The sequence below is a fragment of the Pleurodeles waltl genome, chromosome 9 (assembly GCF_031143425.1).
Source record: "Pleurodeles waltl isolate 20211129_DDA chromosome 9, aPleWal1.hap1.20221129, whole genome shotgun sequence".
Lineage (NCBI taxonomy): Eukaryota > Metazoa > Chordata > Amphibia > Caudata > Salamandridae > Pleurodeles > Pleurodeles waltl.
In genome coordinates this window covers 1,149,259,404-1,149,273,278 of record NC_090448.1, presented here as the reverse complement: position 1 = coordinate 1,149,273,278, position 13,875 = coordinate 1,149,259,404, and the positions used below count along the sequence as shown (strand labels likewise).

At 46.3% G+C, this 13,875-nt stretch overlaps 1 protein-coding gene across 1 annotated transcript in view; it reads right to left on the bottom strand.

Annotated features, from left to right (window-relative positions):
* The window catches only part of PLEKHD1 (pleckstrin homology and coiled-coil domain containing D1), a 201,114-nt gene that overhangs the window by 35,973 nt on the left and 151,266 nt on the right, over positions 1–13,875 (bottom strand). Inside the window, exons 7-9 of the mRNA XM_069208976.1 lie at positions 9,510–9,604; positions 7,493–7,586; positions 1,535–1,713 (exon numbers count right to left, since the gene is read on the bottom strand). Coding sequence (XP_069065077.1) covers positions 1,535–1,713; positions 7,493–7,586; positions 9,510–9,604 — 368 coding nt within the window. The remainder of the gene's footprint in view (positions 1–1,534; positions 1,714–7,492; positions 7,587–9,509; positions 9,605–13,875) is intronic.

The window sequence follows — 13,875 nt, the reverse complement described above, 5'->3', positions numbered from 1 at the left end:
TCTTGGTGATTCTTTCTTTGGAGAATTTGTCAGTGCTGTTGCATGTGTTCATTGAATGGGATTGAGGGAGGATTTAAAAAGAGCAATGCATCTGTTGAATAATTCTGTGATGGTGAATGTTCAGTAGGTGATTTCCCCTCTTGTGGTGACCTTTTCACTTCTCTCACAGTAAGCTAGAATTGAAATTTGCAGCATCTATTTTCCTATTGCAGATGCAATGTTTTGTCTAGGAAGGCTCCTGGGTTTACCAGGAAGTAGGGAGTTTTGTCTTTATGGCTTGCAGTTTTGGGGATTGATGTAGCATTTGTGGTGTTGCTGAAAGAATCCAGGCGTGTGAATGATTTGCCGTTGGGTTATTGGCAGCAGATGGGGTCAGTAGGACCACTTAAGTGTGTCAATTAGGGAGGAAGTCCCCAAAGAGGCGATATTCTTGGGTGACTGATTCTGCTTTTGAAGATGTCAGGTGGTTAGTCCAGTCTATTTGTGCCAGTAGATTCCATTTGAGGGATGGCAGCAAAGAGGTTTGTAGGGTGGGATGGCATCGAGGAGGTGTTTGGTTGGGATTGTTGCCCAGGAAGTGTGTAGGTTGCCTGAATCTCTGTGCGATGTTGAGTGTGTCAAGGAGTTCATAGAGCACTTTCATTGTTCTTGGTCAAGGTGCGGGTTCTACATAAGGGGGCCTATGCACCTTGTGAATGAATAAGTCAGGTGTTTCTAAATTCTCAGGGGACATACTGTTGCTGAGTAAATCATGCCCACCAAGTGCTACATGTGGGGTGTTAGTGTGCGGAGAGTGAGTGCAAGGATTGCGTGGGATGCGATTGAGATCAGTCACATGATGGTGAACCTTGTGATGCACAAGAGCATAAATAACACTAAACAATGTCCACAAATAGGTGAAGTACTACTTACAATCCAAAACGATCCTTGCAGAGATAAAACTTTTATTAATGAAAAAGTGTCTAGTTGGCCTAGCTGTACTAGTGAATATTGACACCAACTATACAAGAATATCGAAAACAGAATATCGAGGGACAAAATATCTAAACTTAAGTGCACATAGAGAAGTACTGATTTACTCTTCCTTGCTCCACATTTATGTACCTTGAAGATATATGGACTGCCTACTTACATACATGTGGAGTTAGCTATAGAAAATCTACACTTAGGGCCTGATTTAGATCTTGGTGGACGAGTTACTCCGTCACTACTTTGACGGATATCCCGTGCACTGAAATATAAATCCTGTTATATCGTATGAGATTTATATTTCGGCCGATGGGATATCCATCACCATTGTGACTGAGTAACCTGTCCGTCAAACTCTAAATCAGGCCCAAAGTTACCTGTTGATATTTTGTCCTAGATATTCTGTCCAGTTGATATTGTGGGTTCAATATTCAGGGTGCACACCTTTGCTACCAAGTCTATTTGACAAGTGAATATCTTGAGAAGAGGAAGTATATGAATTGAACATATCCACTCTCTGGTTGATGCATTAATTAGTTATAGGACCTTCAAAGTGTGCACTCGCCTCTTGTCAGCCAGGAGCTTCTCCTCCAGGAGCTGCTGCATCTTCATCTCGATCTGCCGCAGGTTGCTGTGTAGCCCCTCGCTTGGGCCGGGGGGCTTGCTCTGCTTGCTGAGTGGCTCCTGCTGGTTCTCATAGTCCTGCAGCATCTCAATGGTCTTCTGCTTCTCTACGGAGAGCTCCTGCGGCTCAGAGGGAGACAATCGTGGTTACGAATACATTTAACAGGAAACCTTACTGCCTCTCTCCGGAGACCAGATCCTAGACTGAGGGTTTAGTTCTACCACTGTTTTGAAAGTGGAGAGGTGCTCATTCGAACAGTCATTGAGCCTCCATCACCCCAGTGTTTGAGCTAATCTGCACACTCCACCAGGTTAATTGTTTATTATTTATCTAAATATAGGGAGATGCTTTTGTAGCAGAGATGCCATATAAGTATAAAGAAAATATGTGGATCTACATTGATTTGGTGTGGGTGGGTACATTTAGAGATGATGTAGATGATTATCAGCGGATGACGAATACACATAGAATCAATAATAATACAGTACTCAGAGCAAAGTTAAATACAGATAAGACAAAACACGTGTGGATAAGGGGTGGGCAGAAAATTCTGCTCCGCCGTCAGAGTTCACCAAGTTTTGCTCAGTCCACGCTCCACTTGGAGTGCGGAGTTCCGGCAAAACTCCACCAACCGCTGCATGACAGAGTTTTTTCTTGTGCGTGACTTGCCAACGCTATGTTGGCAAGGATGACTGAGAATTTGCATCCTTTGCGTGATTTTGGGGTGATAGACAGCCTCCCAGTGAAATTTCTCAATGTGAGCGATTGAGGCAGGTCACGACTGTTCGTGTTGAGAAAGCTGCCGCTCAGGCAGAAAATCTATTCAAGCAGCTGAAAGAAGCAGCGCCCTCTGGCATGCTGCATGGTGCAGTTTCCACTGATTTTAAAGCACGGAACAAGCCCCTGGCACTCAAAATCAGCACAAGAACTCCATAAAATCTTGCAGAGTTTTTAGGTAACTCCACAGAATTCTGTGGAGTGAAACTTCGCGAGTTCCACCCAGGCCTAGTGTGCGTACCAATTCAGTCATGCTTGGAAAAAGGTGATTCTGTCCTGTGGAAGCCCACTGCATGGTTTTTAACTAAGAGGGAGATGTGTCTTACTGCAATTATTGCTCACAAATACTGATTTTCAAAAGATGGGACCTTGGCAATCAGCTCCACACTACAGGTTGACTGATCAGATCACTCCCTCTTCCACTTCTTATAAACTCTGTCGAAAACACTACCGGTAGTCAAGCTAAAACTCTCAGCTGAAGTAACCAACATACAGCGATGCATTCCCCAACACTAGAGGTTAATGAATTCACTAACCTATACCTTGAGACAATGAGCCTTATTTAAAGATTGGTGGGCGGCCAGTCATCCATCAGGATGGTGGAGGACAATACGTTTGCCACCCTGACGGACATAGGGGCTATTCTACTCATAATCCTAGGCATGGTGCCCCCAAAGGAACTCAAGAAAGAAAGAAAAAAAAGAAAAAAAACACTCAGAATGAACTTGGTGCTAAAACTGATCTATAAAGAATCTCACCAACTCTCTCTGAAAATAAATAAAAACCCAATCCTCAGAGCTAAAATATCCTTTATCAAGGAAGAAGCAGATTAAACAAAAAGGTAAGATCAACACAATTTGAAATAGTAGGGCAATCCACAACACCGATTTTGTTAAGGTCATAGCCAAAACCAGACCCTTTTTGCACTACTTGAATCCCACCATGATATTTACTCAAAGAGGTCAGTCCCTGGGACACAGTAAGTGAGCCGGCCCCGGAGGATAGGGTCCCCAGGGCCTTTAAAAGCTCAGGGAGGGGGGGGCATGAACCCCTCTCCCTTTTAATTAATGTTACAGTCCCAGGGAATGGTGTACCCAAGGCCTTTTAAGGCTCGGGGAAGGGGGGCTGCGTGGCCCACCTCCCCTTTATTTACAGTTCGGCCCCAGAGGATGGAGTCCTTAGGGACTAAGTAGGCTCAGGGAGGGGGGGGCTGCAGAGCCCCTCCCTTTTAAAAAAATAAAACCAGGCCCCGGTGGGTGGGGTCCCATTGGCCTTCACAAGCTTGGGGGATGGGCTGCCCGACCCCACCTTTTTTTTTTTACAAATTCAGCCCCAGGGAATGGGGCTATCAAGGCCCTAAATGGCTCAGAGAGGGGGACCTTACTGACGCCCTCTTCCCATATATTTATTATAAAATGTCGGGGTGACATTTTTTTTATTCTGCCACACTCCCATGGGCGTCCCACGGGATCATGGCAAAGATTGCTGAACATTTTTATAATTTAGGCCCCGTATGTTTTTTTTTTTACCTTCAGGATAGGGGATTAAGGGGGTCATTCCGACCCTGGCCGTAAAAACCGCCAGGGCCGTGACCGACGGAAAGCACCGCCAACAGGCTGGCGGTGCTTTCCTGCCCATTCTGACCGCAGCGGTAAAGCTGCGGTCAGAAAAGGGATCCGGCGGTTTCCCACCGGATTACCCCTGGCTGGGCTGAATCTCCATGGCGGCGCTGCTTGCAGCGCCGCCATGGAGATTCTGACCCCCTTCCCGCCATCCTGTTTCTGGCGGTTTTTACCGCCAGGAACAGGATGGCGGGAACGGGTGTCGTGGGGCCCCTGGGGGCCCCTGCACTGCCCATGCCACTGGCATGGGCAGTGCAGGGGCCCCCTAACAGGGCCCCAGCATGATTTTCACTGTCTGCTTAGCAGACAGTGAAAATCGCGACGGTGCAACTGCACCCGTCGCACCCCAGCAATACCGCCGGCTCCATTCGGAGCCGGCTCCTGTGTTGCAGGGCCTTTCCCGCTGGTCCGGCTGGTGCTCCCTTGGCGGGCGCCTGCCCGCCGGCCCAGCGGGAAAGTCGAAATGGCCCCCGCAGTCTTCTGACCGCGGAGCGGTCATTTGACGGGGGAAGTTTGGCGGGCGGCAACTGCCGCCCGCCAAACTTGGAATGACCCCCTAACTCCCCAAGTCCTGAACTGGCTGCCAGCAAAATGTTTCTTATGTTGCAGGCAGCAAATCAGAGCGCTCATTCCAGTGGGAGTCAGAGTCCCACAGGAGCGAATTGGACCAAGGGAAAAAAAGCTCCCTGGGCCAATAAGAATGCTCTATTTTTTTAAATCGAGTTCGAGGGTCTCTCCTACACCATTGCTTTACTTCCCGAGACTGCATCTGCGTGAAGAGCCTACTCTGTGGCACACTTTGACGTGCCTGGGACTTCTCAGCGACCAGAACCCTGAGGGTGCCTGTTTCTTCACTGCTGGTTCGCCCCTACACACCATGACTGCCGCTGAACCAGCAACAGACAAGTAATTCTCGGGCCAGATCCACTAAGAGATTGTTCTTTTGCAAACCCTGAAATTTGCAAAATGACAGAATTTGCAACTGAAAAATCCCCAATGCCAATTTATCAACTCCATTTTGTAATATGAAAAAGGTTTTCCGAGCCACATGATAGAGTTTTTGCCCACTAAAGAATCACAGTTTGGAAAGGGCGTGTTTTGGGCATTTATTCCACACTGCAAGTCGGTAAAGTCTATATCAATAGTTTGCGATCTCAATTGTGGTCCCAGACCACTGGCAACTTACTGACTCCGATGCTGTGATTCGAAAAGGGTGCATTTTGGACCCTTTTCCCACTGGGAATCAAAGTGACAACTTCAGATGGAGGAGGAGTTGTTCAGGTGACCACTGCCAACTCTCACTGAAGCCATTCAAAATGGAAAACTTTTTTTTAATCATCCCAATTCCTTTAAGGAAATCCAGATAATAAAAAAAAAAAGGTTTTCCATTTTGAAATGCAGTCACAGGGATGGTGATTCAGTGTCCCTTCCAGGCCACCGTTCCTGGTGAGTGTAGCCAATCGCAGGGGGTCACAAATTGCAACCTGCCTAATCACTGTTAATTAAGCAGACTGTTCTGCGACCACCTATCACTACCCAGGTTGGTTCGCAAAAGTATCTTGGAAACACAAAGACCCAGTTCACAATTTGCACCCCCTTTTTGCAAATCCAGTCTTGGTATATCTGGTCCACTGCTCACAAATGCTCCTCCTTCAGGGGGGACTCAGAGGGGTTTGCCCTGCAGTTTCTCCCTAGTCACTCGCTCGGAAGTCTGTACTCTGTGGCCCCCATCGCAAAGTATTGTGGGACTAGGATGTGAGCAACTGTCAAGGTTAGACCACATATCACTGAGATGTAAACCCCACCAGAGGCAACACTCCCCTCAGCCTGCTAACCAAGAGAGCCACTTTTACTCAGAACTCTGACGTCTTATGACCATTCAAACATTGGCCTCTCAGCTGTCACACAGCTGCACTATCATCACCAGTCTTGTTCCAGTGAGTGTTCAACACCCCATCAAAGACCTCAGACTTAGGGAACACTGGGAGGGGGTGTTACAGAGTGTTTGGGTCACTAAGTGGAAGATGTACACCATTTTGACCAGGTGCGCAGCTTGGCCAGTAAGATTGGGGGTGTGAGATTCAGATTTCCCAACAATATAATGTTAAATTACATCATAAGAGGGTGCATGAGAGGGGCTCAAGGGGCAGTGAAAAGGGAGAGGAATGCGGATTTATAGGGGTACTGAGAGAAAACACAATATTTTGTACAATGACCAACATTTTTGAAGGCTTTCAAAACCGAGACAGGGAGAGAGCGTGTTTTTGAGAGTGTGTATGTAAAATGTCGTGGTGAAATGATTACCAGAAAATGCATTTATTAGGGGTGTAACACCCCATACACCCAACCCCACCCCAAAAAGCCCCCCCGCCCGGAGCGACACCCATGATTTTGTCCAATGAGTGGAAACCACCCAGATTTGGGGTGACTGACTGGCCTCTGTGTATGGTTGCACTGGCTGTCAATAAATAAATCAGTTTTAATCAATATTTGTGGTACACACTTGTATAACTACACCTTACTCTACACTTGTGTTACATACTTGTGTAACTACCCCTTACTCTACAGTTGTGATACACACTTGTGTAACTACCACTTATTCTACACTTGTGTTACACACTTGTGTAACTACCCCTTACTCTAAACTTGTGCTACATACTTGTGTAACTACCCCTTACTCTACACTTGTGATACACACTTGTGTAACTACCCTTTATTCTACAGTTGTGATACACATTTGTGTAACTACTCCTTACTCTACAATTGTTACACATTTGAGTAATTGCCCCTTATTTTACACATGTGTCATACACATGTGTAACTGCCCCTTGCTCTACACTTGTGATACATATTTCTGTAACTATCTCTTACTGTACACATGAATTACTTGTCTAACTACCCCTTGTTCTACACTTGTGTTACATACTTGTGTAACTATCCCTTATTCTACACTTGTGATACACACTTGTGTAACTGCCCCTTATTCTACACTTGTGTTAAACACTTGTGTAACTATCCCTTACTCTACACTTGCATTACTTGTGTAACTACCCCTTATTCTACACTTGTGTTACATGCTTGTGTAACTACATCTTAGTCTACAATTGTGTTACATGCTTGTATAACTACCCCTTACTCTACACTTGCATAACTTGTGCAACTACCCCTCATTCTACACTTGTGTTACATGCTTGTGTAACTACCCCTTACTCTACACTTGCATTACTTGTGTAACTATCCCTTATTCTACGCTTGTGTTACATGCTTGTGTAACTACCCCTTATTCTACACTTGTGTTAAACACTTGTGTAACTATCTCTTACTCTACATTTGTGATACACACTTGTGTAACTTTTTGCTGGTGGTATGCTACTGTGGATTGTCATACCCTGTAGTCCAGTGGTAATGAGATGCATGGTACAGTTCTAGCTCATGTAGTGAGAGACTGAGTCATCAGTGCGCTCAGGGTCCTGCCCATGGTTCTGTTGGGGTGCCTTACCTCCATCGTCCTCTGCAGGGATTCGGTGAGGATGCACAGCTCCTTCTTCTCTTCCTCCACGCCTTTAAGCGCTCGGGCTGTCATTTCCAGCTCCCTAGGGTGCACAGAGATGCTCGTTTACTCTTTTCAATATGCAAGTACTTCAGACTTAAAGTTCAAGGTTCCCAGCTCCTGTTACACGGCTGAGCTGTCTAAGACCACACAAAGTGTCTGCGTGAGGCCATGAACAGTCATAACCAGAAGCACTAACTCAGCGCAGTTCACTGAACACATCTCTGCTGACATATGCAGGTGTCAGAATGAGTGGTGTCTGGAAGGCAAAGCCGTGGTTCACTAATCAGCTGTCTCAGGGGCATCGACCCCCTCCTCCCCCTGCTCCAGCAGCTACAGAGGGGGTGGGGTTCTTGATGGACCTGTTCTGTCTGCAGCCCGGCAGACAAAGGCTCATAATTAACTCCAAAGGGTGGGAAAGTGAGTGAGTGAAAGGATGGATTGTTCGATTTATGTGTGAGTGAAATGGTGGATGAGTGAGTGAGTTAAGGGGTGGATGGATAGATGCCAAAATGAATGAGTGAAAGGATGGCTGTAAGGATGGATGAGTTAAAGGGATGAAGGGTGAATGGATGGATGAGTGGATAGATGTATGAAAGGGTGGATGGGTGAGTGGATGGATGTGTGAAAGGGTAGATGGATGACAAGAGAGAGGATAGATGGATGAGTGAGTGAAAGGATGAATGATGAGTGAAAGGGTGCATGGATGTATGGATGAGTGAAAGGATGGATGTAAGGAAGGATGAGTGTAAGAATGGATCAATGAGTGAAAGGGAAGATGGATGGATAGCTGGATGAAATGATGGATGGGTGAGTGAAGGGGTGAATGGATCGATGAATGAGTGGAAGGATGCATGAATGACTGTAAGGGTAAAAAGATGGATAAATGTGTAAGTGAAATGGTGGATGTGGGGGTGAGTGAAAAGGTGGATGGATAGGTGCATGGATGAATGAGTGAAAACAATAGATGTAAGGATGAATGACTGAAAAGGAGGAAGGACTTAAAGGGAGGAAGGATGAGTGGATGGATGGATGAGTGAAAGGGTGAATAGAAGGATGGATGAGTGAAAGGGTGGGAGGATGCATGATTCGAGAAAGGATGGATTGATGAGTGAGTGAAAGGATGGATCATTGAGAGAAGGGTAAATGGGTGGATTGATGAATTGACGGATGGACAGATTGAAGGAGCAGATGGATGGATGAGCTAAAGGATGGATGTAAAGATGGATGAGAGAAAGAATGGATGGATGAGTGAAAGGTTGGGCAGATGGCTAACTGGATGAAAAGGTGGACCATTGGATGAGTGAAATGGTGGATGGATGGACGAATGAGTGAAAGAGTGGATGGATGGATGAGTGAAAGGGGAAATGAAATCCATTCATGCTTGGCTTGTGGTCCAGAGCACTTAGGGCTTAAACCAGCCGCTATTTTTGTGTCCTATCCCCAGTACACCTGTGTTTGTATAGCACTTACTACGCTTGAAGACTCATCGAGGCACTAGCAGACGAGCATGCTGCCCGTGGAGCCCAGAGTTAGTTTTGGTGCTAGTTATAGGTGTTTAAGTGAGTTAGTTTTATCATTAGAGCTGGTTTACTGATTAGATACATGTGAATTCTAGTCTGGAGGAAAGTTATTTGTTTTTTTTTGTTATTGATACCGATAGATCAGCTGTGTATCGATCTGCAATCCTAACTGTGCCATAGTGATTTAAAGGACTGGATGACGTGTAGAACAGAATGCTAACGTCCGGTTGTCCTTCCTCAGTGTTGCTGGCAGGCAGCAGTGTGTTAGGCACTACAGATCTAGGTATTTTGGGGCATGCTTATGAAGGCTGGGTCAGTGGATCTGGGGTCCAGCTCAGTGGGATTCAGTTTGGAGGCTCCTGTCGACCAGGCCCCTACACCGAGGTCCACCCCTCCAACCCAGTTTGCAGTGAGTCCCCCCTCCACTTGAGGGGTGTTCCTACCGCTTGATCTGCCCCTGCTCCACCAGCAGCTCGTGCACCACAGCCTCAAACTTCAGCTTCTCCTCTTCCAGCACCTGGTTCAGCCGCTCCAGCTCCTGCAACACACCAGAGATGGGACACATGAGGCACGTGCTGGAGCAGCCTGGGTTCCATGCACACGCCCCTTATTCATGGGGAATATGCATTTCAATGTATACCTTGTGGCCTAATCACAGGGGAGCTTGGACCATTTAGATGTAATGTCAAATGGTTCAGCTCTGAGAAAGTCCAGCATGTTACTTCAGCATCAGTGAGTATTCATTAAAGGGGCATCCAGTAAAGAGAACCCCCCCAGTTCTCTTTACCCAGTCCCACATCTCCATCAATCACTAACAGCAGACCTTCAAGAGTGTTGCGTTGTTTGATGACATCTGCTTGGATTTTGAAACCTATTATGCCATCATTCACTGGGCAGCCCCTTAAAACAGGTGAGTTCTCATATAGCCTTATAGCCTGCTGCTGAGGGCTATACCAGTTGTTAAACGCCCTGAACCCAAGCTATAACCTATAACAAGGGTGAGGGCATTTAACAACAGGTACAGCCCGAGTCAGAAGGGCTATAGGGTTATTTGAACACTCCACCCACTGAGGGTAGAATGTTCTAAATTAAAAAGAGAGAAACAGAAAGGCAAACATTGTAATGTTGGCGCTCAGGGCTTATACCAGCCATTATGGCCCGGAGAAACTCCATTGTCTTCAGTGAAGCTCTCAACATTCCAATGTTCTAATTTGATTCCTGATTCTACGCTGTCTGTGAGATAACCTTAGAGGTTCCTCTTGGACTTTTTGTTAGTCCTTCAAGGTATCACAAGCAATAAAACAGAAACCAAGAGCATCCCAAAAGCAAAACCTCTCATATATTTGGTACCGAGCCCTACCCGGTCCCAGGCTAGGATGACCAACTTTCTGTTATCACTACACAGGACACTTTGGGTGTGTGGAAACACACTGCGCACGGAAGCATCAGAAGACGTTGTTGGGGAGTGGTAGGACAATGAGTTGTGAATCGGATTTTTGGGGTTTCATTCTAAATCCCTGTCCTCTAAATCAGACCATCTTCAAAGATATCATTCAGTTGGAGATTGAGTTCATTGAGTGTTATCAATATTCATACTGTATTTGAGTTTCAGTCCCTTTACCACCCCCTGCAGCCACCCTTTACTGCTAGCTGTTGCCCAGTAACCTGCTACTGGCACAGGACATGGTCCAGTTGGTGTGTTTTAGCAATGGAACTAGAATATTTGACATCTAAGTTCAACTTTACCTTGTCACCTAAATATGTTGGAAAGAAACATTGTATTCTAAAGCTGGGCAGGGCCCAGAACACAGTGGCATGTGCAGCTCCTTGGTCTTGCCATAAGATTGTCTAGTGGACTAGTTGTGAATGTGGAACCAGTAGACCAAGTGCCTGATTTATATCTCAGTGGAGGGGTTACTCTGTCGCAACAGTGACGGATATCCCGCCCACCAAAATCTAAACACCATAGAAAGCAATGGTATTTAGATTTCGGCGGACGGGATATCCATCACCGTTACGACGGAGATATAAATCAGGCCCATCGTTTTTAATTTGTTTTTAAACATATTCCTCTGGTCACTTTATGTCAAGATTGGAGGTATTTGGAATCAGTGTAAAACCTGCTAGTAAGTCTCAAAGTATGTGCACCAAAAATGGTATGTAGTGCTAAATGTATATTCTTTGCAGCAAACAGCAGCGTGCTTGAGTCTCGGATCTCCTACAGTAACAAACTGATTCTGAGCCAATCATACTCTGCGTGTGCCACTACCCACTGATCTGACATTATCTGAGCACTTTGCAACAGGCTGAATAGAAGAAATGACCACCAAGTGCATACTCCGAGGACAGGTCCCCAGCATGGTTTTCATTCACACATTCAGGACTGTTTATTCGCAGGCGGCTGGATTTGCATCGCAATACTGAACGTGCTGCTGAAGCTACATTGCGCAGGACCCCTCTTGGGCTGAAGCCCCTCTCTCCCTGCCCACAGGTAACCTTTAAGTCAAGCACATGATCCCGCACTTTAATAGTGATGCCTGGCGAGGGATCCACCCTTAACAGGATACAGTCAGGCACCACTCTGCAAAGGCAGGAGTGGCTGGTCATCTAAGTTTGAGATTTTGCTCCTTCAGGGGCAGGGTGGGGGACAAAGGACCTTTCAACATATTTCTGCCAAAATAGTGCATACTTTAGCTTTTTGGTTGTGATGTCCATTTACCCCTTTTCCTTTAGCGACTTAATTTCCCCCTCCAAATATTCTCTTATGATTAGGAGTGGGTGATGAACTCCGCTACGCTGGTGGAGTTGGCAGAATTTTGGCCACTCCACGTTGTTCTTGCAATGTGGAGTTCCTGCCAAAATCTGCCAACCGACACGTGGCAGAGGTTTGTTTGTGTGCAGCTTGCCAGCGGTAAGTTGGCAAGCATGAGCAAGAAATAGGCATCCTGTGGCACGATTCTCAGGCACTAGGAGGGCACCCGGCGAGATTTTCTCACCACGAATGGTTGCAATTTGTGGTGAGTCGGGACCATTACCATTCATGGTGGTCGGGTCCGTTTGCGGTGAGAAAGCTGCAGCTTGAATAGAAAATGTACCCAAACGGCAGCAAAATCAACTCGAGTATCAGCGCCCTCTGGAGCTCTGCATGGTACCATTTACGCTGGCTTTTCACTGTGGAACAAGTTCTTGGTATTAAAAGTCAACACAAGTGCCAGTTTCCACCCGTTCGTGAAACTGCGGAATTTCGCAGAGTTTTCATGTAACTCAGAGAAGTTCCGTGGAATGAAACTCCGCAAGTTCCGCACACTCCTACTTATGAAATCAGTGCCCTTCATTTGTTGTATGTTAAAAGTACCAGTCCCTTGTATACTTGTTCTTAGAGCATCCCATACAGAGGCCTTTATTTCTATAACCTCAAGAGTTATCCTTCTGTATTCACTCGAATTCAGAAGGATATTCACTGAATACAACCGTTCATAAAATAGGAAATTGCTTTACTCATATTTCTTGGAAATCAGATATTAGTTGAGTTAAGTTTTGCACATTCACATCTTCAAGGTGCCAAGTTCATAACATCAGTCTTTCTAAGTGGGCCGAATGCATTTCGGACATTGCTGTTGCTCCTCAGAGGCCAGTTTCAGAACATCTGTTCAAAGAATTATTATTGAATATGCCTCAGTTTCACCTCCTTCTTGCAAGCAAGAGCAAGGCTGGCTCCCAGCAATGAACCTCAGCGGCTTCATCGCACAAATCATCAACAACCTCCAATGCTTGGGTTTTGCCACCTTTCTTTTTAATTTATTACACTTTTATATAGCACAGACTTGGCCCAAAGGCATTAGAGTGCTTCACAAGAGAGCAGGAAGTAAGTTCTGATTAACAAGCAACAAGCATCATAAAACCAACCTATTAGTGCCAGGAGAGCAGGGTACAAACAGTTCATACCTGCAGGTAGAACCAGCCTCGGCTTTGCAGCCAACATAGCACACAACAGCACAACTGTTGGGCACCCACCTGCCCGCTCCACAAAGTGAAAGATTTACCATCAGAATGAACCTCAAAACTGCTGTCCATGCACTGGCAGAGGCAAGACCCTGCTGGCCAGCATGCCTTAGATACGCCAAAGCCTTCCCTGAAGAGCATCTCCCATGCAGCACCCGTCTGAGTAAAGGATCAGCCAAGCCCTTGGGGGAGTCCCTGGCTCTCTCTGAGCTGTGCACCGCCTTCAAACCCTGCAGTGACATCTACAAGGGGCAGTCCCAAACCCCCACCTACCAGTCAAGCAGCATTAAAATCCTCAATATACCTGCAGCACCATCATAAAAGGCTTGAGGGTAGAAAGTGTAGGAAGGTGGAGGCAGGATGCCGGGACTTCCGTTGTTCTCCCAGAGTCTGGAATCCAGAATGTGTTATCGCTTTTCTCCCTAAAGACCTCTCTACTCAAGCAGCGCCCCATCCCTGGGTTACTGCCCTCTTTATTGGTCCTTCCTTCATGAGAGACATCGTCTCTTGCATCTTCCATCTGACACTCTAACAGCCATGTGGCCCGTACTCCCCTTTATCCATGCAGCTCTCTCGCCCCCTTTCTGCACAGTGCTTTGGTGCCACAATTCCACCTTTGAAGCCATGTACATGCATGCGTTCTGTGATGAAGCAGACAAAAGATGCCTGGATCCAAGGGATGTCTTAGAGACGTTTTTCCATCCATGTTCAGAGAGTGCATTGTTGTATCTGCAACAGTGCACACGCTGGTCTGAAGTCAGCCCTTCCAGAGATGCCTGAGTATAAGCCTTGTCTTAGATGAGTGCA